The following is a 25767-nucleotide window of genomic DNA, read 5'->3' on the forward strand; positions in this document are numbered from 1 at the left end:
ACTGACCATTTTATGCTATTTCATTTACCCCATCCATTCCCTGGTGTGTTTCTTGCAGTAGGATAATATCAGATCCTTCTCTATTTAACATTTGTTCAATTCTCCTCCTTTTCACGACTGCCCCCAGACCTTTAACATTGAGCGTTGATATTTTTATTTCCTAATTCAGCCTTTTGATGATCCTTCCGATCCCATGTGTTCTGCAACTCAAATTCACATACATAAAAACGTAAAAAACATGAAAACCCCTTCAAATCCCTCCCTCCCACCCAACCATAACTCTCCACCCCCCACCCTGCCCCCACCTCTTTCCCCCCCTAAATCTCCGTAAGTCTATCACTCCGGCTGTTTTCTACCCTTGGGGGAGGGGGGAGAGGCAGCACCTCAGCCTGTCCACAGTAAGCCCTCTATTTTTTTTTTAAAAAAATTGTACTATTATCTCATTATCAATTTATCAAGAATATCACATCCCAGACGCTCCAGCTTCACTTCCCCCCCACCTGCTTTTTTTGAACTTGCGCCATCATGCAAACCCAGACTCTTCAGCAACTCCTTGCCCTGATCCAAGGAGGTTACTCTGTGTTGCTTCCCACCATGTGTAAACCTTAAAAAAACGGGGTAACCCCAAGAATACGTTATTACATTCTTCCTTAATATTTCAGTTATTGATTTGACACTGCGTCTCCATTTGAGTGTTTGCTGACAAAGATTGTTGTAAATTTGCACTGAAGTGCCTTGAAATTGTATCAGAGCCAAAGACCTCAATTTCTTCATAACTTGCTCTTTTTTGTAGTAGTTGCCAAATTTCATCAGGATGTCTTTAGTTGCTCCTCTGTAGTTTGATCCTCCCACCCTATGAATCCTGTCCACATCACAGTCCTTTATTTCCAGATCAGGCATCATTTCTTTGAACCACCGCAAAATTACTTTTCTCAAGTCCCCTCCTGATATTTCAACAAAATTTTTGATCCATAGCGTAGATCGTCGATTCTGATCTTCTAATTGGATCAGCCTTTTCTCTTGAGCCTCAAACTGCACGTTACAGCTGTTTTCAAATAACTCCTGACGTTTCTCCAGTAAATTTACTCCTGCTTCTAGTGTCTTTATGCTCTTGTCATTTTGAGCAATCTTGCCAGCTAACACATCCATTCTTTTCTCTTCCTTTTCCGCATGTTCATCCATTTTTAAAAAAAGTGTGGCATTGTTTGCTAATATGAAGCTCTTAATTTCATCCATAGTAGCTGGCTCCTTGCCAGCTTTTGTCACCATCTTGTCTCTGCACTCTCCACTGTCTGCGTCTTCCTCCGAGTACACAGACACTTTCTCAAGCCGACCGAGATTATGATTTGAGGGAAGTTTGCACCGTTGCCAGGTAGCTTTTTCTACTTTCTTTTTTGGTTTTCTGATGTTCGGCATAGGGCATAAATCAGTTGTTTAATGTTCCGGTTAATGATCAAAACAACTTCTCATTCCGTCCAAGTAAACAACTTCTCTCTCTCACTGCTTCCTGATGGTTAAATTGCTTGCTCCACACAGATAAGGAGTGATATATCACAGCAATTTAACTCAGCTATCATTGGAAGAGATCCAACAATAACAATTCCATTTACTTTCGCTCTTTGCTCCGACAAACTGATTTGCTGAGCCCACAGGCCGCGCTGTTTTCCCCACTCCGTATACAAACTATGCTTTCAAAAAAGCCACCAAATCTTCACCACCATCAGTTAAGAGTCATAAACATTTTCATTAATGTTCGTTAAAGATTCATGCCCATTTAATTGAGATAATTGAATTTTCGGCTTCCCAGTCCGGGAGCCTCACAAGAAACCTTACCGGTACATGGCTGTCAGGCTCCGCCCCCCCACATTCCCAAGCGTCTAAAGCATTCTGCAAAATGAAGAAAAATGAGTACATTTCCCAAAAGCGCACAACCATACTTTAGCCCTACAGTCCCCACCAATGGTACCTGCAGGTGCTATTCTACACACACAGCTGGGATGAGATGTTCACCAAGCTATTTTTTCTGTCTGCAAATGAATGGAGTGATTCCCCCCCCCATTTACTTGTATGATTGGTGCCCTGCAATTCCCCCACTAAAACCCAGTGGAGGTCGGTGGAAGTCCACCCTCATCAAGGATCCTTGGGGCAATACAGTCTTTGGTGGGGAGTGCACTGCTCTACTCCTTCAGCTAATCTCCCTCCCTATTCAAGTGAATAGAGTGTTTCTGCCATTCTCTTAGATAGGGAAGGAAAAAAGCCTGCCCTGCCAGAAAATGGCTGGAGTGGGGAGAAAACCACTCCCCACCAGGGAACTTTGAGGCAACAGGGTACTTGGTGGGGTGGGTGTTTTTCTCTCTGCCCATTTGATTTTTGTCATGTGGGCTTTCCCTCTTCCCTATTCAAGTGAATTGAGAAATTCCTCCATTCACTTGTATTTAGGGGGCAGGGGGAGGTGCTCTGCCAAACAACGGCTGTAGGTGGGTGCAAGTGCACCTCTACCAAAGGATCCTTTGGGCAATAGGGTCCTTAGTAGGGGTGGGTGGGCTTTCTCCCCATTCCACTTGATTTTCAGCAGGACAGTATTGCTTTACCCCATGCAAGTAAATGGAGAAATTGCTCCATTCACTTGCATCAGGATGGAGAAAGAGAAAGAAAGGAATGATGACCCAACAAGAGAAGGGAACCCTGCTTTAGTCAATGGGTGCATGCATCCAAAAATGCATGTTTAAAGTATGGATTTCCCCCCCAAAAAACGACAAAATGAACTTGACCTTAAAAAACCAAACAATCTTGGCAAGACTCATATTGACAGATCCATCCCTACAAATGGTTAAATTATAACACCAAAGTAGCTATTGAACTGTACTGTTCTATGTAGCTATGTGTTTACACACTGTTGATGTAATTCCATTTTCAGCTCAATGGGCACAAATCCCATTGTTTTGTTTTATGTTTTAGCTGGTGACTTTGTTGTTACATGTCTTTAAGTTGGGAGGTGCGATAAAATGCATAATACATATAATCATCAACATTGTCTTCTATTCAACCTGCACGTAGTTGGGGTGATATTTTGTAACACATCATTTTAATTCACAGCTGTGAATTAAAGCCTACAAGACAAAGCCTACAGAATCCTTTTACAAAGAGGGTGCTTGAGTTCCCCCATTTTCTATATATTGTTGATAATATCTTCCAAGGTTAGGTAGAAAGGAGCCTGCAAACTAAATGTTGATTTTTAGAATGATCACATCATCCACACATATCCTCAAAGGCCGGGGGGGGGGGGGAATGGTTTCTTTTTTAGCTAGCTATGAAGCCAACAATTTTTCAGCCATGACACAGCCTCTGAAAAGCACCCTAAACTCACCTTGCTTCTCTTGTACTGTGTGGCTGATGAACTCATTGCTTTAATTGAAGTCCAAGCCCAAACTCAGGACACGTTTTTCCTTCACTTCCAAGGAATTAATCAGAAATGAGAAGGCACGGCAGTGCAAATTTCATTCCACCAAGTGCCAAAACTAATGTGTGTTTAATGCTTAGGCTGGGTTTAGAATGAGCTTTTACACTTGACTGAACTTTGCAGCACAGTAGATGATAGATAATTATTAGAGGCACCTTAGCAACATGGAGTGATTGGCACTGTGAAATAGCAGGGACGCACCACTGCCAAAAGTGATGGCTGCCAATTACACATGTGTAATTTAGAGGATAGATCAAAGTGAGAAACTTGCTTTCCATTACACACAGGAGTTCTCTTGGGCTTTTGCTGACACCTGCACAACAGAGAGTTTTAAAAAATAGCTACAAATATAGAATCATAGGGGGAAAGAGAGCAGGACACTTTAGGAAAACATTTCTTGCCGTTAAGCCCAATTTGGTGGCTTCAGTTCCGAATCTTTCTTGCCCAAGTGCACATGTGGTCATTTTGAAAGGTTGTGTGCATGTCCAGTTGCTCAGTGAAGGAGTAAATTAATTTGGCCTTTCGCCCCTTAGGGGAAGGGCAACAAATGAGCTACAGACCATATTCAGACCTCGGGGCATATTGGTGCAGTCCACAATGGTGGTGGTTGTTTTCTTAGCAGATAAACTTGTTTTCCCCGGCAAGTAGGACGAAACTAGGCAGCAAACAACACCACTTTTGTGGGACCATTTCTATGGCTAGTTGTTGTCTGGCACCAATACAACAAGCTGTGCATTGCTTTCTGGTGTGTGCAGTCTAAAAATGGTGGATATTGTCACAGTTGGACTCTGAGGTTGCAGTATAATATTTACCTGAGTAAGTCCAACTGAACTTAACAAAATTTACTTCTGAGTAGACATGCCTAGGAGTTGGCTAAAAGGCATTTTACCTCAAATATCAGGAGCACTCTAATATTATTCATTTGAATTGAATGTTGAGCTAATTTTCATTACACAAACTAGTTTTCACTGTGTTTAAACATATAGCATTTGCAAGAATAGACTGTTTTATATTTGAGTCAAAAAGCATGAATTAGCCATTCTAATTAGTTTTTTTAAAATCCTATTTTATTCCTCACTATGGTTTATATAATACCATTCTACACATAAGTGATTATAGCTCATAGTGAGGAAAAGAAACTGAGAAGAAACAATTATGCAAGCTACAATTTAATAAAATATATTTAATAGTAATTTACTTTCCCTCTTGAGATATTAATTAGTGTGTTGTTGTTTCTTAAATGGTCTGCTTTGAGGCACTGCTTTGAGACTCCCATCCTACCAGATTCAGTGAGCAAATAGCTCCTTCTAGTGGTTGTTTATGTAGTAGTGAAAATGAACACCTATTGAATCGCAAAATCCTTGACCATTTAGTAAGTAGAGCTGACATTTTGAAATTTCATTTGTTTCTAAAATTAAAATTACTCTTCCTGCACTTTATGAAAGACTATCTCTGTTATTCCACAGTTATTTTAGGATTTCCCAACTTCCCTCATTGTTATGTTTGGCAGGGGGTGTCCATTCTCTTTCTGACACATTTAAATTAGCCCTCATTCTTTTGGAGTAGCAAGATAAGATTTTTGTCTGCAAGGAAATTAATGGAAGATTGGCTATACTTGTCAGAGGCCCTGATTCAGATACCTGCTCACTACTGAAGTTTAACTTTTTTATGTCACCTCCTCAGTCTAATGTATCCTCACAGGGTTGTTGTAGAATACATAAAAGAAATGAGAATTGTAAAGCACTTTTTGCAAGGAAAAACCGTATAGAAGTGATTAAGAACAATATATAATGATACTAATATAGAGATAATTTTCTTCTATAATTTCTCTCGTCAGGACTCTCCTTTGAAAGCTGTCCAGATGTTGTGGGTCAACCTGATTATGGATACCTTTGCCTCTCTCGCTCTGGCAACAGAGCCTCCCACAGAATCCCTACTCCTAAGGAAACCATACGGTAGAAACAAGCCTCTTATCTCACGAACCATGATGAAGAACATTCTGGGCCATGCTGTGTATCAGCTCACTCTCATTTTTACCCTCCTTTTTGTTGGTAAGCTCAGTTAACTTTGTTCTGCCCAACTCTTAGAGCAATTTATTGTGAACTTTAAATTTGCACGCAACCTACTATCGCAGAACTGTATCCCTATGAGTGACAAACATGCACTGCACGCCATTTCTGAACTGTGAATGAGATCCGATATAGAATCCTGTGTTACCAGGAAGTTACAAATTAGCTCAATGGCCGAAACATTGTCCATAATCTAGGGGCTTAAATACATGTGGGGGTGGGGTGGGGAATCACCTCATGATGTATCACAGAGGTTTTGATATCTTCCCAAGGTTTCAGTAGTAGTTTATCAGGTGATATGGAGACCTGCTGTTACTAGAACCATGGTTCCCTGTGCCATCTTTTGTTCCTGGTTTATAATTAATAAAAGTTTTGTCGAGAGGTGGTGGGCTCTTCTCATTGGAGGGATTTAAGCAGAGCTGGACAGCCATTTATCCGGAATGCTGTAGTTGCATTCTGCTTGGCAGATCCTGCCAAAGGTTAGATTGGGTGGTTAGACTAGATGAGTTCCAAAGTACCTTCCAATTAAATGAACCCTTGGGTTTGTCATACCAGGAACTGGGAAACATCGCACACAGTATACCTGGTTCCTAAGCTTTTACCAAGATGACCCACTAATGACATTGTGCCTTCATTTAGGATATACTTGGGAGGGGGCGGGGAGCATGATTTCTTGGCTCCCGGCTCAGATCAATGAGTTTAGAGTCAGCAAACAGAATAATCCTGTGTGCCCCCAGATGCTGCCAAAGGGACACAGGATTGCTCCCTAAGCTATAGGGGGAAAAACTTTTTAAAGAGAAATAACATTCAATCTGTATTGCGTCCAACCATTATATATTGCATCCAATGAGCTAGGCAAATTTTTATCCTGAAATTGAAATTAATTTTTAATGGAAATTAAAAATCTCTAGTGGTCTACACTCTTTTGGGTGTATGTTAGCGAGTCATTTGGCTTGTAAGGAAAACTACTACAATGGCATTCATTTCTGTTTTTAGCTAAGGGAAGGAAGCATTGTGTAGGTTTTAGCATTTCCAGGTTTTAGTGTCAACTACCTGTGGCACTAAATGGATCTTTAAATCTTGTGACTGGGATTATCCTCTTTTCTTTAAACAAACAGCAGCTTAGCAGAGGGTGATACCAACTAAAGCCATGATATGGGGTGAAGGGATTATTTCTTGCTGAAAATTCTCTTCCCCAAAGCTGCTATTTCACCCTATAGATGCTACCAGCAGCAAACAACAACAGCAGCAGCTTCAGGGGCAAATACCTCCTTTAGGGAGGCGAGCTTTCACTGGAAAATATGCAGAGTGACAAATTTAAAACCCCTTCAATTGTGGTTCTGATTCAGATCATTCCCCTGTGACTGCTGTTTGTTTTAAAAAAAGAAAGGACCCCCAAACACAGGGGTTCAAAGACATGTTCAGTGTCATGTGTACTTCGACATTTGGTTCACGTTTTCTGTGCTTTTTCCAGTTCTGAAATACCATTTTTTGAGGTGGGGTGGCCAGAACTGAACACAGTATTCTAAATGTAGCCACACTGTAGAATGATATAAAGGCATTATGATGCTGGTTTATTTTATTTTCAGTTCCTTTCCTAATAATCTATAGCATGGGATTTGCCTTTTTCACATATGCTACACTTTGAGTTGATGTTTGCATTGTGATGTCCACCATGACCCAAGATTTCTTTTCTGGTTAGTCTTCAGACTCCATCAGTGTATATGCAAAGTTTAGATTTGTTGTTTCGTTGTACTTCACTTTACCCTTATTTACATTGAACTTCATTTGCCATTTTGTTTCCCATTCACCCAGTTTGGAAAGGTTCTTTCACAGCTCTTCAAAGTCTGCTTAGAATTTTACCAACCTGAATTATTTGGTGCCATCAACAAAATGATCAACGTATTACTCAACCTTGAGTACAGATCATTCATAAACAAGATCCTGTATTTTCAGTTGTGGAACACAGGTTGTGGAAGCCTGCTTGGCCCTCTTTGGCCCTTTTGATATTAAGCACTAGTAGTCTGGTTCCATTTCAGCTGAAGCAGAGTCTGTCTACACTGTAATGCTCCTCCATAATGTTACCCCGTACCTAACAAATCTAAATCCTTCCTTTCAATGCCACCATCTCATTTATCCATTCAGCTTAGAATATCCAGCTGTCCCTCTGTGTGAAAGGGATAGCATTTCTAAAAACTGTTATCTTGGAGGTCTAAGCTTTAACATACTTGGGTAACAGGCAGTTTCATAACTGGGTATTTGTTGTTGTTGCTGCTGATGTCATGGATTTAAGGACGGTCTGAATTACAAACTGAATTACAAACTCCCTTACAGCCCAGTACTTCTGATTGCAAAGAGATCTAGGATCCTTTTGAACTCTGAAATTCTTGAGTGGGTGTTCTGAGGCAATACCTCTTAAACGATAGTTGATAGTTGGTAACATTCTGGTGATGAGTTTCAAATCAAGTGGAGCTAGGATGGCCCAAGAAAGCATAGGTGATAGGCAGAGATGACTAAACAACTGCAGAAGGTGAGTGAGGTCTGGATGTGAAGTCAGTCTGTGCTGGAACTGGGTCTGAAAAGCTGGCTTAGCTGTCTGCAGGAAATCCTGTGGGCCGGCACTATGAATTCCACTAGACATCTCCCCTAGACTTCAGAGCAACAGCAGGAATCTGTTGGGGTGCTAACTCTGTGGATGTCTTCTTGGAAGGTTCTTAACTGCTTGATGTGGGGTAGTGGCACCCTGGTGGATGGGGGGAGGGCCAGAAAGTGGCACATCAGTTAACTGTCTCATGGGCAGATCATCACCCTCTGAGGGAGGCTTGGAAGGTGGCAACAAGGAAGTTGTCTTCTTCCTGGTGGATGCCTGATTATGAAATTATCTCCCCCGCGAGGTCCGCCTGGCACCAACATTGCTAGTTTTTTGGTGCCAGGTTAAACACCATATGATGGGTTTTTTTCATTCAGTTGCTGGATATTTTTTTATTGTTGATTGTTAAAAAAAAAAGTTTAGGGGTGGGTATGTGGGTGTGAGTGAGTGCTGCCTATATATTAGCGGTTTTTCTATTGTGTACAGTAATGTATTTTTAAGGCTTTTAATCTTTTAAAAAGCCCAGAGAGCTTTGGCTATTGAACAGTTGAGAAATGTCATAAATGAAATGAAATTAATTGAAACCTTTATCTTATGCTCCGCCTGTATATATGTGTACATAGGCTGGCGTTTTCAGTCTTGATCTTTTGATGTTTCCTCAAAACCCACTACTTCATGCAGGCTTTCCTTGAAGGGGTGACCCAGCCGGTATGGTTATAATTGCCCAGTGGTTATTTTATTATGCTTTTATTATTATATTTTATGTCTTTTATCATCTTTGTTAAACACCTCGATAAGAAAGTGATATATAAATCAATTAAATAAAATAACTAAATAATAAAATAAACAAACCCTATATCACGGAAACACCATAAGTCTTCAGTGACCCTCTTTCTAAGAAAACTGAACCCTGGGTAAACATCTAACCACTCAGAAATGGGGTGCACATGTGTAACGTTATCACTGTTGTTCCTCACTGGATCTACACTACTGCTTTAAAGCGCTTTATAACAGTTATAAAGCGCTTTAACTGCTTTAAAGCGCTATAAAACTGTTATAAAGCGCTTTAAAGCAGTAGTGTAGATCCGGCCCCTGTGTTTTTTTGTTACTATTATCATCATCTTGCTGATATGGTGCTACTATTGCAAACTGGAAAGCAATTTTGTTTATAGGTAAACTGTGAATTTTAAGCTAAGTTGTGCTAAATGTTTTTAGATTTGATTTATCTTCTTTTTCCTACTTGTATTAGGTGAAAAAATGTTCAAGATTGACAGTGGCAGGAATGCACCACTTCACTCTCCACCTTCTGAGCACTATACCATCATCTTCAATACCTTTGTCATGATGCAACTGTTCAATGAAATCAACGCACGCAAAATCCATGGTGAAAGGAATGTTTTTGATGGCATCTTTAGAAACCCTATATTTTGCACTATTGTACTGGGTACATTTGCTGTGCAGGTAATCATTATACAGTGTTAACGCAGCAAAATATTATTTGCACGTTCCACTGTAAGGTCTCTTCCCCCCCCCCCAACATAGTATTTGAAAATCCAAAGGCACTGTGATGTTAGCTATAAATAAATTGTTCATTTATGCACCATTAAGGCAGCTGTTCTGATTTTTCTTCTTCTGTTTTCTGTCTCAATTTGATCCTTCCTTACTTTTATCCTCCAATCTATTTATTGCACTCTCTTCTGGGGCTTCATCTGATATGTCTTTTCCTTTCATGTGTTTGTTTCATTTTGCTAGCTTTGCCCTTCTAAAACCTGGAAGATGAGAAGAAGTAAAGATTCTGGAATGTAGCATATTCCTTTTGAAATTTTTGTCAACCGTCTTACAGTACTAAAATGTGTCTAGTTATTTTTCAGATAGCACAATACAGAGAAGTATTTTAATAAGCAGGCTTGGTATATAAATTTTTTCATGATGACAGAGTTCATTTGGTAAAGAAAATACTTCTTCACAACCATTTTCAAAGATCATAAACTTCCAGTTTAAGAGTTAATCTTGGATGCTCTGCTCTGTTGTGATAGCAAAAGCAATATTTCTGAAATGGCCGACTATAGATTAAATGATAGAATAGGTCAATTGAGTTGGTTCTGACTTACACAAGCATGTAAAAGGGATAGGAATCTCACTTCTTGAAGCTGAACTATTTAGATAGAATGTGAAGGAAGAAAAATGACCCTGGGATAAACTTAATTTAAAGTTAGTGTGTATCTAAATAAAATCTAACAAGCAATCAATAGCATTAGAGAGAATATTGAGTAAATCTACCAAACCTGTCACAACCAGTTTAGGAGTCATAAATACGAACATGAGCTGTTACAACTCATTTGCAAAATGTTTCCGTACCCTTTGACATAGCCTCTCTTTTTTAGGGAGTGTTATTGAACTCACCATTCTATACTCATTTATTGTAAATGATGCAGAAGTGAAAGGCTATGTAATAGTTTTTGAAGCAGAAGTGTGAACATTTTCTTTGCTTTTCTTCCTGAGTGAAAGTGTGTGTGTGTGTGTGTGTGTGTGTGTGTGTGTGTGTGTATATATATATATATATATATATATATATATATATATATATATGACCAAGTAAAAGGGAACCTCAATCAGTGGAAGAAGGGACACCATTTCTTGTTTTCCCAATACAAATTCACAAAATAATAATAATAATAATAATAAATTTCTTACCCGCCTGTCCATTCTGATCGAGGCAGGGAACAACAGTAAATATAAAATACATAAAACTGAATTAAAACATAATATACATTGTTAAAAACATCCTAAAACCATTCTAAAACATCTTAAAATTCCAGTGGATAGGCTTGCTGGAGTCTGGGAGCAGCAGAAGAGTAGGTCCTCTGGGTAATACAAAAGCAGGAATAGGCAACCTGGTGCCCTCCAGATGTATTGGGCTACAACTCCTATCAGCCTAAGCCTCATGGCCAACAATAAGGGATTATGGGAATTGACTGAGCTTCCTAATTTTCCAATATGCTCCCAGAAAAGAGAAAGGGAGCCTCATATATATGTACTGTTAAAAGTACTGGGGTTTAAATTAGTTGTGAGTAACCTGAACCATTGCTTTCAATGGGACTTAGTTACAACTAACTTTAGTCCTCCTAGTACATGTAGAGAATTTCATCTGATTGTGACTCATTTCTCATTTTGTGTGCAAGAAGAACTCAAAGTGATTAATGATTGCATTCACATTCAGAAAAAAAATGTTAGAGCACATGGGAAACATCCAAACAATCTCTCTGACTCATTTTGCTTCTTTGTTTAGTAATTGCATCTTTTATCTTCCTTGCTTTTTCCTTTTACAGATAGTAATTGTACAGTTTGGTGGAAAACCTTTTAGCTGTTCCCCTTTACAACTTGACCAATGGATGTGGTGTGTATTTATTGGATTAGGTGAACTTGTCTGGGGTCAGGTAAGCATCACTTATTTTATATTATAGGTAATCATAGATTTCTAGATTAAAGATTTCTTCTTAGGAAACAGGCAGGATTGCAAGCCAGTTAAGGCTTATTTTCTTTAAAAAAAAGTCCTGTGTTTACATGGACAACCATCTGTAAGGTATGCTTAAGGGTGGATTCCTGCATTGAGCGGGAGGTTGGACTCGATGGCCTTATAGGCCCTTTACTATTCTATGCTTCTATGAGCACCACATCCCAGGCCTTTGTGTGAATGTAGAATTCCCATTGTTGCCTACTGTAGCTGGACATTTGTTTCATTTTAGTATTATTTAAAAAGAAACATTTCCTCAAAAATCTGATTTATTTATTTATATATTTAAATTTGTATACTGCCCAACTGGGAAATGCGCTTGGGGCAATTATAACAGTAGTAAAACCAAACAACAACAACTGGGTAACAAAATAAAATACAGTAGTAAACATTCAAAACATTTTAAAATATGATTAAAAACATTGCTTAAATATGTTTAAGGCAGCATACATAGACCCTATTTGGCCCTTGCAAGAACTCAGTGTCACTCAGTAAGCTTAATGCTCGATCAGGAACCTGGATCTGCATTCTCTGGGTTCAGTACTTCAATGAGTCAAACATCTTGGCTCTTAAATGGCACAGGAGTCTTTCCCTGTCCACAGTAAACCAGGCTCAGCAAGGGGTTTATGGACACTGGGGCAGATGTGATGTTGGGGGCTGCTGCCGCCCTCTACAATGACCCATGTAGGTGTGGAGTTCTGGTGTGCAATGTGGCAGAGGCCCACAGTATGGAAAGGAATTGAGGGAGAGGACCCCATAGTTTGGGGTGGGTGGGGTTGAACATATTGCCCCAGTAGCCCCTCCTTCCCCAACAGCCCTGCAGCAAACAATTTAGAAGCTTTCCTTGATGAGAAATGCAATTTGATAAATTGCAACCAAGTTTTATATATTTTACTTACATTAATATTTCTAGGCTGCTTTCCTGGACCCAGGCATCTGAAGCATGATGATACAAAGCTGTTTGAACTGAAATGTGATGTGCTAAATGAAATGTGCACCTACGTAGGGAAAGCTAACATTTTTTTAGCAGTAGTGCAGCTAGGCCTGGAGCTTGGATCCAAAGTACACCAGCCACATCCCAGAAGACCTCCCTGAGAGCAGCAAATGATGGGGCAGTGCAGGACCTGGCATCAGCATCTTAGCTAATGCTGGTCACTGCACTGGTTACTGTAGTATCTTTCCTTTCTTATTTTTTTTAATAAAAACATTTTTATAGTTGCAGGTTGGACAACTGGGCATGTACACAATTATTTCCAAGTAAATATGTTCCATAGAAAGTATATAAAGCCTAAGCTTTAGCTCATTCAGGTCCAGAAGCTTAAGAACATAAGAAGAGTCCGGCTGGATCAGACCACAGGTCCATCCAGTTCAGCATCTTGTTTCCCACAGTAGCCAACAAGGTGCCTTTTCACAAACAGGGCATGAGGGCTTGGTCGGACAAGCTCAGGGACGATGCATCTCCCTTATTCCCAAGCTCAAAGGCTTCCATGAGTTGTGCCCTGTAGGCTATCTCAGGGATTGCAAAATACCCAGGAGGCTTACAATCAGGCTTTCAGAGCCTTAGATAACACCATCTGCAGGTTTTTGCAATTTACGGTGCACTCCTAATGCAAGGATAGTCAGAAAAACCTCCCAGCATTCTCCAGCCAGCCATGGTCAGATGAGTGGGATAGCCAAAGGAGTACTGGTGACAATTTTCAAAGGTGTGCTTGCTACCTCTGGAGTCGTGCCTGACCCAGATCCCTAAGGCTAGGAGTCAGGACACGGATGATCATGCATCCTTAAAGAATATCTGCCCTAAATTTCTGATCTAAATTTCAGTACATGCCTAGAAGGTTCTAATTTAAAATACTGGTTGATTGTTTCAGCAGTCTATACACAAAGAACACTATAACCTGTAAATGGCTTTAGGTTGATGCAAAATACTTGACAACTGACACTACATAGCTACGTTGTCCTTAACTGTCTTCATTAAATCTATGGTTTGCTTTGTATACTATAAATACAATTTTCATATTTTGACCAATGAATATCCTGTTCAATGTCATACTTCTAAAACTTATTTTCAGGTCATTTCAACCATCCCAACAAGTCGGTTAAAATTTTTAAAGGAAGCAGGAGGCCTGACATTAAAAGAAGAAGTGCATGAAGAGGAGATGAATGAAGATGTAGAAGAGATTGACCATGCAGAGAGAGAACTTCGGCGTGGACAAATCCTCTGGTTCAGAGGGCTTAATAGAATCCAAACTCAGGTATGTTATGCTAAAAGGACAAGGATATATCTGCTAGCAGACTCTCGCCAAGAACTATCTTTACATTTATACAAAATACTAATAGCCTTAGGCCATAATGCAAAGCCCTGGAGGGTTCTGATATAAGCAGGAACTGTTCCATTTATTTCTTTACCAAAATTCTGCATATTCAAACAATTGAACCTATGGAGGATTCCATAGTGCTGGGGTGACTAGGGAAATCCCTGCTTGGGTACATCTCCACAGATGAATCAAAGGTTCTGTGCATACACTAGAATCGCAGGGTTTGGGGAGAAAAGGTAGAAGGTGTAACGCAAAGAAAATACCTTTACCTGCAAGTTATACAAAAGTAAATTGATGAAATGATCAAATCTGAAACAAATGTATAGAAATTGGTAATATAACCAGTAGTCAGATCTATGACTTTTTGTTTACCTGCAAGCTAGTGAGATGTCCGACATTTTTCGAACATGTATATTATAAGCATTCCTAAAAACAGAATAATCTTGTATTACTGTTTTCCAGCAGTGTTGCTAAAGACTTTTTTGCATGAAAATATACTTTCTTTTCAAATAATGCATCCTTGTTTTGTTTTGTTTTTTAAATAATAAGCTATATTTCTGCACCACCAAAAATGGATATTTGAAAAAAAATGTCTGCAATCAACTTTAGATTGTTTAATAGCTTTCTTTATCTTGACAGAAAAAAGTTAGAGCCTAAGAAAATGTTTTCCAAATGTAGTTGTGTTGCTGCATTTATGTTATCATCAGGTTTCTATTTTTTTCATTTGTTATAAATACATAATTGTTTTACTAAAAACATGAGCAAAACGACTATGCATTTTATATATGTGAGTGTGTAAAAGAAAAGCATGGAATATAAGCAATTTGGTAAAAGAAAGCATGGTAATAGATTATTATAATACACAACAAAAGCTATTTAGTAAACAAGATTGTTATGTGTAAATATATGTTTAAATCATCACTTTCCCCCCTCTCTGAATAGGCAAGTTTGTCACTGCAGTAAAGTGTGAAATTGGCACTATAAATAATCAGCTTCTGGTAGGACTATTTTAGTCAAAACTTTGAAATGCAGTGAAGAAAAGAAAAATAATGGAAATAATGGTTTGTAAGATCAAGGCATTTTAGGTTAAATGAATCCATCTCAAGCTTTATTTTTACAGTCAGTTTTAAGAAACGAAGTGGCTCTATTAAGGTATATGCAGGCTGATTTTCTAAAGCAAAAAGACGATACATATTTTAGAAAGAATGTTAATTGCTTGGTGCAAGAGAAAATTTTCCATGAGCCCTTTTGATTTTGTAATCAAAATCAAAATTTTTATACTGTATTTCGTAATTGTGTTTTAAACTGTTGGGTGTTTTACTGTGGTTTTAATTTTTGTGAACCGCCCAGAGAGCTTCAGCTATTGGGCGGTATAAAAATGTAATAAATAAATAAATAAATAAATAAAGTAAGTTTGTTTCTCTATCAGAAAATTAGAGCTGGAGAAGGAAGTGATAGGGTTGGGTGGACGAGGAGTAGGCCATATAACTTCATACATTTATACGCTTTTCAGGGAAAGTAATTACATGAAGAACTGCTAACGTGAATTCAAACAATGATTTAGGAGCACTCTCCAAGAGAGAAGATTCTTTAATTGTGTGCCCAGGTGGAGGCTATATCAGCCCTGAGCTATCCTCTAAATATGAATTATTTTCTTCCTGGTGGTTGCAGGAGGAGTGTTGTCTGTTGACATTTCTGTCAGGATGTCTTTCTGGTTGTGGTGAGTGTAAACAACAAAGAGCAAATTCTGCTCTCCGTTCCTCTTGTAGATTGAGAAAATCCTTTAGATCTTCTAAATACCTTTATCTTCATGATCCATGGAAAATTCTTCTTCTTGTTCACTATTTAAACCAAAATAAACAATAATTATGTTTTCTTGCTAACCGATACTCTTCAGTTTCCTTTCTTCTTAGACGTAGATGTATTGTGGTAGGAATTGTTGATATGTTCCCTACTAGTAGGCTTGTGCGATTTACTCATTCCCATCCCTTTTGTGTCTCATCTGTTTTGTGTTCATTTGACATCAACCATCAATCAATTCAGAAAGATTTTTGTGAACGGTTTTTAGTATATCCAGTACCCTCTGTGCTTGGGAAGATCAGATTAGCATGAGAACCACTGCTAGACAGTTATTCTCAGCATGGTACAACTGGATGCACCAGTTCTGAAAAACAGCACACACATTTTGCAGGAAGGCATCTAATGAAGGACTTATGAGAGAAGATTAGGAAGTCTAGCATTCTTGGGAATGGAGGATTTACAGAAATTCTCCAAAGCCTTATACAACAAAGTATTCCGGAAATATGGAGACAGTAGAGCATCTCTTCAGACTCTTTGTATTTTTAGTAATCTAGTAATATCAAGTATATCTAGTAATATACTGGATGCTCACATCTTTCAAGAAAGTTCAATAACTGGGCACTTATTCCTCCACCTGTGTCCCCATTATGAGAGAAGATGGAGCAGAAAGGGATCAATCCCCAACCTTTGGAATCTCCAGCAGGATGGGATCTGTTTTCTCCTTCCTTCTGTATGTCTCCTCAAAATAAGTCAAAGGAGAGGAGAAATGCCTACTGTAGGTTGCAGCTCAGGCTCCTTACTCCTCCTATTTTTAATTTAGGAACTAGGTTGATCATAAATAAATAAATAAATAAATAAGACTATATTGCACTCTTTCTGACCCCACACCCCCAGGGATATCTGTTGCTGGGAAATCCAGCCTTCCCATAGTGTCCCCGACTCAGCTTGTGTTTGTATTTGGGGGTTTGTTTCAGAAATCCAGGAACCTCTTGTGGGGTGGGAAAAGGTTACGGCAGTAAGAGCTTTAAGCAAAACATGCTGGTATTTTTGGCTTCAGCCCCCTCAGCCACTGGAATGCAGCGGGGAAAATATTTTTTTAAAACAAATACCTACACTTTGCGCATGAGCGTTTGTGCGCTGATGCCTCTTTCAAAAATTTAAAAATGTTGGGTGCGACGCCTCTCCCTCTTAGGCCGTAGCGCCGTATGTGAACAGAGGGGGATCTCGCAATAAAAACATTGTGAGATCTTCGCCTCTCCGTCACACAATAACAGGTAGGACTAACTAAGGCCCAGATATCACTTTACACAATCTCCCTATGTTACACTATTTTTTATTCTGGCTATTGAAATTATATAAGTGACATACTTTGAGGACTCAGAAACATCTCCATACTGAATACCAATTTCCATATTTCCAAAGGATTTAAGTCTTTCATAGAATCATAGAATAGCAGAGTCGGAAGGGACCTACAAGGCCATCGAGTCCAACCCCCAGCTCAATGCAGGAATCCACCCTAAAGCATCCCTGACTGATAGTTGTCCAGCTGCCTCCTACTAAAATAAAAATAAAAACCTATACACACTTCTCTACTGAAGACTCTGTTCATTCTCAAATCCTTTCAGTCTAAGTGCAGTACAACAAGACAGCCTCCATATAGGGGGCTGAGTGAGCAGGAAACAATACAAGGATGGTTTTCAATAATCTCCATGAGGCTTCAAGCCAATCCTGGTGGGATGTGTATTGTAAGGAAAGAATTAATATTAAATACTTCAGATCCCTGCATACCCATGTAGCTATATCACTGGGTGACCAGTCACTATCTCCCAGTTTAACCAAGGGATTTTGTGGGAGAGTTATATCTACCATCTGGAGATCCATCAAAGGAAGGGACACAAATGTGAACGTAATTCCTGGGGGGGCCTGGCACTGGTGTGGGGGGAGGAGGATACAAATGTGAACATCAAAGTCTACTATGCCAGGCCTACCTCTTTTCACCAACTGGGCCTGTTAGAGGAACTAGGCCTCTAATGGGAAGGAGGGGATTTGCTCTTCAGAATTGTGCCTTTTGTTCCCAAAATGGCAATTTGTTCTTGTAAGGCCCTGCCCTAATAGAAAGGCATCAGTCAATTGGTGGGAAGTGGTATCCAAGATTATCCAAGGGGTCAGCCCTTCTCAGGGCTCACTGGATTTATGAGATTTGCTAAAAAAAAATGTATTTTACAACAACTAGCAGCAATTGGCTGAAAGCTTTTATAATTCCTTGAGAAGAGGGCTCCAAAAGTGTCCCACCCCACCCAATCCCTGTACAGAGAAGCCAGGAGCAGGGGAGTCTTTTTATTCTCTCAGTATTTTAAGTCTATAAATTTAATTTTAACTTGGCTGTTTTAAATTTGTATTTTAAATTTGTATTTCTGCACTGCTGCTGATTTTATCCTGGTTGTGCTTTTATATTGTAATTTATATCATGTTTTTATACTTTGAATGGTTTTAATTTTTGTGAACTGCCCAGAGAGCTTCGGCTATTGGGCGGTATAAAAATGCAAGAAAGAAAGAAAGAAAGAAAGAAAGAAAGAAAGAAATGGGAGGTTGCAGACCTCTTCCCCTTGCCCTGACAGAAGCTTGGGCAGGGAGGCATTTTCAGGTTACTCGGTTTTCTCCTATTTGGCAAGAGTAAGAAAATGCAACTAGGTGACTAGGATAGCATTCTAAAATTTAATGCAATTGTTGAGGGGGGGGGAGACAGAGAGAGAGAGATTAGATACATATTTTGAACACTGAAAGGGCTCTTAGTAATTTTGTACTCATTCACAGAGTGTATTTGGAGGGCTATTGCAATATACATTAATACCAGTCACCTTTTAAAAACTTTCTAGTTTGATTTTATTTATTCGGTAAACTTAGACCTAATTATACCTTTTTAAACATTGTCCCTACTGGCTTCATACAGAATGCAAACTTTCAATGGTATTCTGTGTTCAGAATTGCTCTTGCCAAACTTCTAGCAGAAGTTTCCCACTTTTGATTCAATGAGTTGACATGTGCATTTGGCTATTCTCCTCTGGAGAAGCAGCCAATTACATCTATGCAATTCTTTTTCCTTGAGAACAATAAATGCAAATCTGTCCCGATCTTTTCATCTTGAAGTTTTTCTTTTCTGATTCTTTTCTCAGTAAAGGGCTCTTTTTATAATATAATTAAAGAACAAGTAGAATTGATTGTCTGGATTTTCACTAAGGCACACCCACAGTAGTCTCTTAACAGGAACTCACAAAAATTGAATTGTCTCTATTGGAGAGTGCACCGTGGTTCTGTATTAGAAAAGTTCAAGGCAGGATCTGCCTTTAATGATAACTTGAGAATTTGTTCAGGTAAATAAGCATAATATTCGAAATGCAATTTCTTTGAGCAAAACTTGGTTCCTAGTTATTGCTTTTCGCTAAAGTATGTACTTGGGTGCAAATTTCCCTCATACTGTATTTTGAGATGTTGTGGTCTGTTACATTGTGAAAATGAGGGGGGGACACACACCATAGATTGTGTATGTAAAATTATCATCATTTCCATCATATAAACTGGAGGGGGGCGGAGAAAAAAAAGAAAAAGGGAGAGAGTTATACAAAGGTTTCAAGAAAAGCAGACCAGATATCCGTATATTTATCCTCTTGCAAATTGCATCTATATTAATATATTAATGTATGCATTAATGTACACATTTTTAAACACACACATTTTGGATGCATGCACTCATTGACTAAAATGTGTGTGTTAAACACATTTTGTCTTGTTTTATAGAATGCAACACAAACTTGGAAACGTACAGATTTATGAGTACAAATTGGATTTGGGTCAGGCATTGTGAATTGGCTAATTTCATAAAAACAAAGTCCATGGAGAGGATTTGAACTCACACAGATCAAATGCATTGTTATTTCCCCTCCAAAAAACTGTTTGGTCAGGATAGTTAAATATTCAAGTTTACAGAAATCATGAAATACAAAAAATAGCCAGAAATACAAAAATTGCTGAAACAGATAATATTGTGTTGCATTCACTTTTAATCCTTGGTACTTATCCTGTTAACTAATATTAGATGTCAGAAATGCTCTCCCATGGGTTCATTCATCCATTTTACTCATACAAGCAGTATCCATCAAGAGGAACATTGCACTTGGCTTTCTGTTGGTTCCATGAATTGTTTTAGGAAGCTGCATCTTCACGTAATGGCGAGGGAAGAAAGCCACGTCATAGCTGACATTCATACTTATATTAATGAATATGTTTATGGTACATTTATGTATTTTTGTGATCTCAGAAATAAATTATGAAGAAAGAATAAAAGAACATTATTTCTTTGATAAGAATATATACATATACACACACACACACACACACACACACACTATATATATATATTCATCCTTCACAATATATACATCCTTCTACGGCGTTATGATCAACCACTTCTAAAAGTACTATTTACCTTTCATTTATTTTGCAAATGTTTCTGGTTGATTACTTTACAGTAGCCATATCATAATTTCCACTTTACGAGCATAACCATTAACGATAAACACATGTATTTCTTTATTATTGTATCTTTTCTAATAATAATAATAATAATAATAATAATAATGACATAATATCTGTAAAAAATATATTAGCTAGATATGGGTCTCAGTAATGGGTCATATCAGATTGGTTTGGAAAGAAGATAAGGCATTTCCCCAAAATATGGTATATAAATCTGCTCCTGCAAATTCGGCTAATCCGAATTTGCAGTCCTCCCAGATACACATCTGTCAAATGACAGCTTCACACAGCTCTCTCCTGACTGTGGGAAGCAGTTTGACGTCAAATGGGACCTATAGGGATATATCACCAAGTAGCCTGCTTGGAGAGTAGTCCCACACACGAGCCTTAAGGTATGAAGTCTTCTTCAGTGGGTTGGCTTTTCCCACCAATCCACGTTTTCTGCTGTGCAGCCTTTTATATAGGACTCAAGTTGTTAAAGAATATTAAATAAAGGGATATTTCAGAGGATGTAGAGGGGGGATTGTTGGTGTGGTGCAGAAAACCCAAGGGTCATCTGCAATCAGTGGCCTTTCCCTCCACCACCATTACCCTCCCTTCCTGCACCTTCTTAACAGAATGAATCTAAGGGCTTCTTCACATGAGCAAAATAAGGCATGCTCATGACGGGCCGCTCACAGAAGTTTGTCCCATTCAATACTATGAGAACAGAGAGGAGGGGAAGTTTTCAATTACAGGCCACCCTCTCCAGCCATGTAGTGCAGCACCATTAAGATTGTGCAAGAGAAGCAGGAAGCAAAGCTCCAGTAAGGAGACTCGATTTCCCTTTAATCTAAAGAAGCCACAATTCAAAGTGGAGAATGAATTTCATTCACACTGGCGAAGTCACTGAGGGTTTGCAGTGCTTGCCTCTTCAGCAAGGTTTGCATTGCAAGTCCCAGAAGCTCTTATCCAAGCTTGAGCCTAGCATACTTTGTGGGTAACTCTAATATTGGCTTTTGTTTCCCTAGTAACTTGACATGTAACAATTTATTAATAAGATTTCAATTTTGTAGAATGCTTTCAAATATTCAAAGTACTTCACATAGTATTTTCTAGTAGCAGTCTTTACAGCAACCCTGTACGGTAAGTCGGTATTGCTATCCCCCATAATGCAGATGGGCAACTGAGGTTCCAACAGAATGGCTTGTTTAAAGCCATCTAAGGAGTTAATGGTGCAGGCAAGATTTGAACTGGGGATTTCCTAATATGTAGCTGATTCTACATGTGAAGCAGCTGGCTCTGTTGGTAGATACTGAGTAGCAATTGAGTCATCTTTTTACAATTTTATATATTTTTTAACTGGATGGATGCTATTTGGATTTTCTACTATAGGCACCCAAATGTACTGGTTTTCCTAACAGGAAGAATTTGTAGATTATATATATATGGAAAACGCTTGCACAATGAAGCTTTCATAATCAAGATCACTCCTAATGAATGATAAAAAATTACTTCATTTCTGCCCCCTCTGCCTTGTGGCTAAAGTGTATATGGAGTTAAGATTAGAAATGTTCAATGCATTAATAGTAAGATAAGTGAAGATGATCACTTCTGATTTTATATGGCATTTATTAATCAAGGCACGTACTGTTATTTCAGGAGGCAATCCTATATGCATTAACTTGGGAGTAAATGCATATAACTCAGTAGTGTTTACTTCTGAGTAGATGTCCGTAGGACAGCTATTATTGGGTTTACCAATTATTACACGGGATTGGGAGTGATTGATTTCCCCCTTCTTTGTGAAGAAAATCTACATGCAGAAAGATAGAATGGTAATGAATATATGCAGTTGTGGTCTATACGAATGCCTGGAGATTTTAGTATAATAACACAGAGCTGTCAAAGCCCAAGAATGGCACAAAAGTGTACACGGCACTGTTATTCTTCTAAACTCAATAAATTATCTGCTATGAACTGCACAACAACGGTAGTGCTGCATAACTTTGCTTTGTACAGAACCTGCCTATTTATTGCTCTAAATTTTAAAAGGCAGTCTCATTATTCTGACCTTGGAAATTGAACTGATATTCATACAGGCAGTGGAATATGACTAGAAAAAAATATTATTCCTGTCAGTAGCTTTGCAAAGCTATGTCCATTCCTCAAGCAACTTGTCTCATTCTTTCCTCCATTGCAGATCGAAGTAGTCAATACTTTCAAGAGTGGCACTTCCTTTCAGGGGGCTCTCAGGAGACAATCCTCCGTCACAAGCCAGAACCAGGATGTAACCAATATTTCTAGCCCTAGCCACGTTTCGTTATCCAATGCTCTTTCCTCTCCTACCAGCACACCTGCTGCGGCGGCTGGGCGTGAGTGTGTTATCTTAATGCATCTGATTACAGAGATGCCAACCTATCTAGCAGTCATTCAAGACTGAACCACTATCCCCACCTCTTACTTTTGGGAATAATTTCATATAGTTGAAGTATTTGCACACCATAGTGGCACTTTGCTGCACTCTTCCTTACAGGTCCTCATTTTCACCCGTAGGGTGTGTCTCTATGTAGCTCCCCTATGGAATAAAAACCAATTTCTCCTATAGTGAAAAGGTTTCTGTATGACAAATCTTTTCTGAACAGTTCATATTTCTTCTTTGCCTCCACAAATTGCTTTTCCTGTTGCCTCATCTTTCCAAGGATGCTTTGCTTTATAAAGTATTGAGCTAGATTTTATATAGTAGGAAAACAATAGAAAATATGTAAGGCAGGATTCTTCTCGTGCATGTCTAAGATGCTAAATGGTTCCAAAATTGATTATTGGCCTTTTTTATTTAGTTTTACTACAGATGAAATTCACTAGTCAATGTCCTAGTATATTTATTAAAAACAACACAAAACAGCAGAAGTTCCATAATCTAAAGAAGTTCCATAACCTATTTTACACATAGTAAAATACCAAATACAGATAGAATGAATTTTCCTATGTGTGCACCATCCCTAAATGTATTCCTTCAGTGAAGGATAAATAGTTGTCAGGTTGATGTTATTTATCTTGTTCTGTTAAAGGTATGTTTACGGGGACTGTAGAGAGACAAAACTAAACAAACAAGGAGAATCTCCTACTTTTGTTGCCTTTACTGTCCCATTTCTGCCTTAAAATTATATACATCAAAAGGCAGAACATTCAGCTTAACCCTCTTCCTAGCCTTTAGTCGTGTGTGTGTGTGTGTGTGTGTATTAATACCTTCTTTTTCAAATTCTCCAGAATCATTCAGTGTGACAAGCCCTGGCCTTGATAATTATTGTAGTTATTGTAACCTATTAAAAGTTTGCTACTGAATGTCTGGGGTATCGAAATGGTTCTTCCTATTTTATCCTACCATTTGTATAATGTTCCAGCGCATTAGTTAATTTTTGCCCACCCCCACCCCCAAATTTGTTTCTAAGCTAATACAATTACTTTGATAAATATACAGGAAACAGACTTCCCTAAGGAGTGGATAGCAACGGCAGAAAGAGACCAGATTCTCTTCCCCCTCCCCATTTCACCTATTCAGTGTAAATACAGGGAGTTGTGTGCCTTTGTCATTTTCAATAGCAATTAAGATCAAACCCCTATTTTTCACAGGCTTGATTTTCTAAAGCCTGCTTCTTTTTATTTGTCTTCTTCTGAAGTTTAATTGTGCCAGAAACTGGAGTTTAGTTATAGGGGCTCAATAAGACAATACCTTAGAAATAAATAATAATTTAAAGTGATATTTTAAAATGCATTTTTGCAATATTTTAAATTGATCTTAACTTTAAATAAATATCTGAAATTTTACATTTGGCATAAATAACATACTATTTTAGGACTAGTTAACAAAATCAGTTGATAGAAGATAAACTTGCTTTCTCTGTCAGATACTGCTTTCACTTTATCTATGGTAGCTAAACAAGGATAACTGTTGCACACACAGTCACTTGCAAATTGCAGTTGTCCTGTGCTAAACGTGATTCTCCAATTGCTCTGGCTGATATCCAGTTAAGCCTTCCCACTGATCAAATAGTTTCTCTCAGTGGAAGAGGGATGATTTCACCTCCCCCTGCACCTCCTGTACACTCTCAAAATTTGCTCTGGAGGGTTAAGCTTTCCAGAGCAAACTGGGGTGTGTGTGCATGGTGCTGCAGAGGGGAGGGGAGTAGGGGAAAGTCCCATTGCACGAGCTGAGGTCCGCTCACACAATGGTGAGATTCCATTTCCTTAATTAGATTTCAAAAACAGGACTTAGACTATTTGAAAATGTATGAGGCAAAAAGGAAATAATTATGCATGCAATAACGTTTTACTGTACTTTGGCCTGTCTGCACCTTAATCACCTAAAGTTTAGTGGGAGTAAAGAATTCCTTTTCTATGTGGCCCAGCTGGTCAGAGGTTCCAGAAAAATTGTTTTAAAAAACCCAGGCTAAAGGAAATGGAGCCCAGAGAACTGCATGCTCTGTCCTTCCAGACTAATGCCACTCTGATTGATAGTCATGCTGTGGCTGGTACTACAGGCTGGCTCTCCTTGCAGGCTCAGAGTATCTGTAAAAATTGTCTGCATATCTTCCTTCAACCTATCATTTAGTCTCCTTTATCACTCTATTCTAATTGATTAAAAACTGAAATACTTCTGCTTTCATTTTAAAACTACCTAGTTTTAAAACCTGTAGAGTATTTTGGTTAGGTTGTTGGTTGTGCAAAGACACACAGAGGGGTGATATGAGGAACTGAATAATTACATAATTTTTGCTTTTGATAGGGATTCAATATATTGCTAATACTGAAGGCTGCCCGGCTAACATACAAATATGTTTTTTTTAAAGAAACTATCCTCAAGCATGGGGAAAGGAGGGGAAATTAAATTGTGTTTTAATTTACTTCTCTTAATACCGCCTACCGCCTTTATTTTACATGATGGGATGATTACTATCATCCACCCATGGTGGACCACTTCTGTCTTCATGCATAATACATTCTGTGTATATGTGCGCATGTACAGAATTCCAGAATCTCTATTGCAGACAGAGGCCCACTGGGTTAGTAAGTACATGAATTGTCCCTATGTCTTAGAACCAAGTGCAATGAATAAGTCCTTTTCTTCCTTGAAGTTACTAGCAAACACTAGTGTCCATATTCTGCATTGCTTTATTTTTCCTTCTTTTGAAAATATATTTTGAATTTTGAAAATATTGAATATTATTTCTCTGTGGAAATGTCATTTATCTGAACTATTACTTCTATATGGTGGGGACTGTTTGTGCTGTTGCTATAATTTATGTGGTTGGCAGATACACTTGAAAAATGTCACCATGATCACAGAAATTGCAGTAGCTGTACAATCAGCACCTACATGGTGATGCCTGCTCACATAACCAGCAGGTATACAAGAGTGTTTCCCCAAAGTACTCATGCTGGGGTGCCAGCAAGGGTGAAAAGCCCTCAATATTTTCAGTATTCTGAACGTATTTAGAAAGGAGGGA

General features: G+C 38.6%; 1 protein-coding gene across 7 annotated transcripts in view; it reads left to right on the plus strand.

Moving 5' to 3' along the window:
* The window catches only part of ATP2B2 (ATPase plasma membrane Ca2+ transporting 2), a 254320-nt gene that overhangs the window by 222259 nt on the left and 6294 nt on the right, over positions 1–25767 (plus strand). For 4 of the 7 annotated variants that reach the window (XM_063121197.1, XM_063121198.1, XM_063121199.1 and 1 more), the window contains 4 exons: positions 5298–5511; positions 9369–9580; positions 11449–11556; positions 13703–13885. In XM_063121197.1, the coding sequence (XP_062977267.1) occupies positions 5298–5511; positions 9369–9580; positions 11449–11556; positions 13703–13885 (717 nt within the window). Of the gene's footprint in view, positions 1–5297; positions 5512–9368; positions 9581–11448; positions 11557–13702; positions 13886–22463; positions 22636–25767 lie in introns of all 7 variants that reach the window. The other 3 variants (XM_063121200.1, XM_063121201.1, XM_063121204.1) reach the window with 1 other exon arrangement.

This window comes from Elgaria multicarinata, chromosome 3, assembly GCF_023053635.1.
Source record: "Elgaria multicarinata webbii isolate HBS135686 ecotype San Diego chromosome 3, rElgMul1.1.pri, whole genome shotgun sequence".
Lineage (NCBI taxonomy): Eukaryota > Metazoa > Chordata > Lepidosauria > Squamata > Anguidae > Elgaria > Elgaria multicarinata.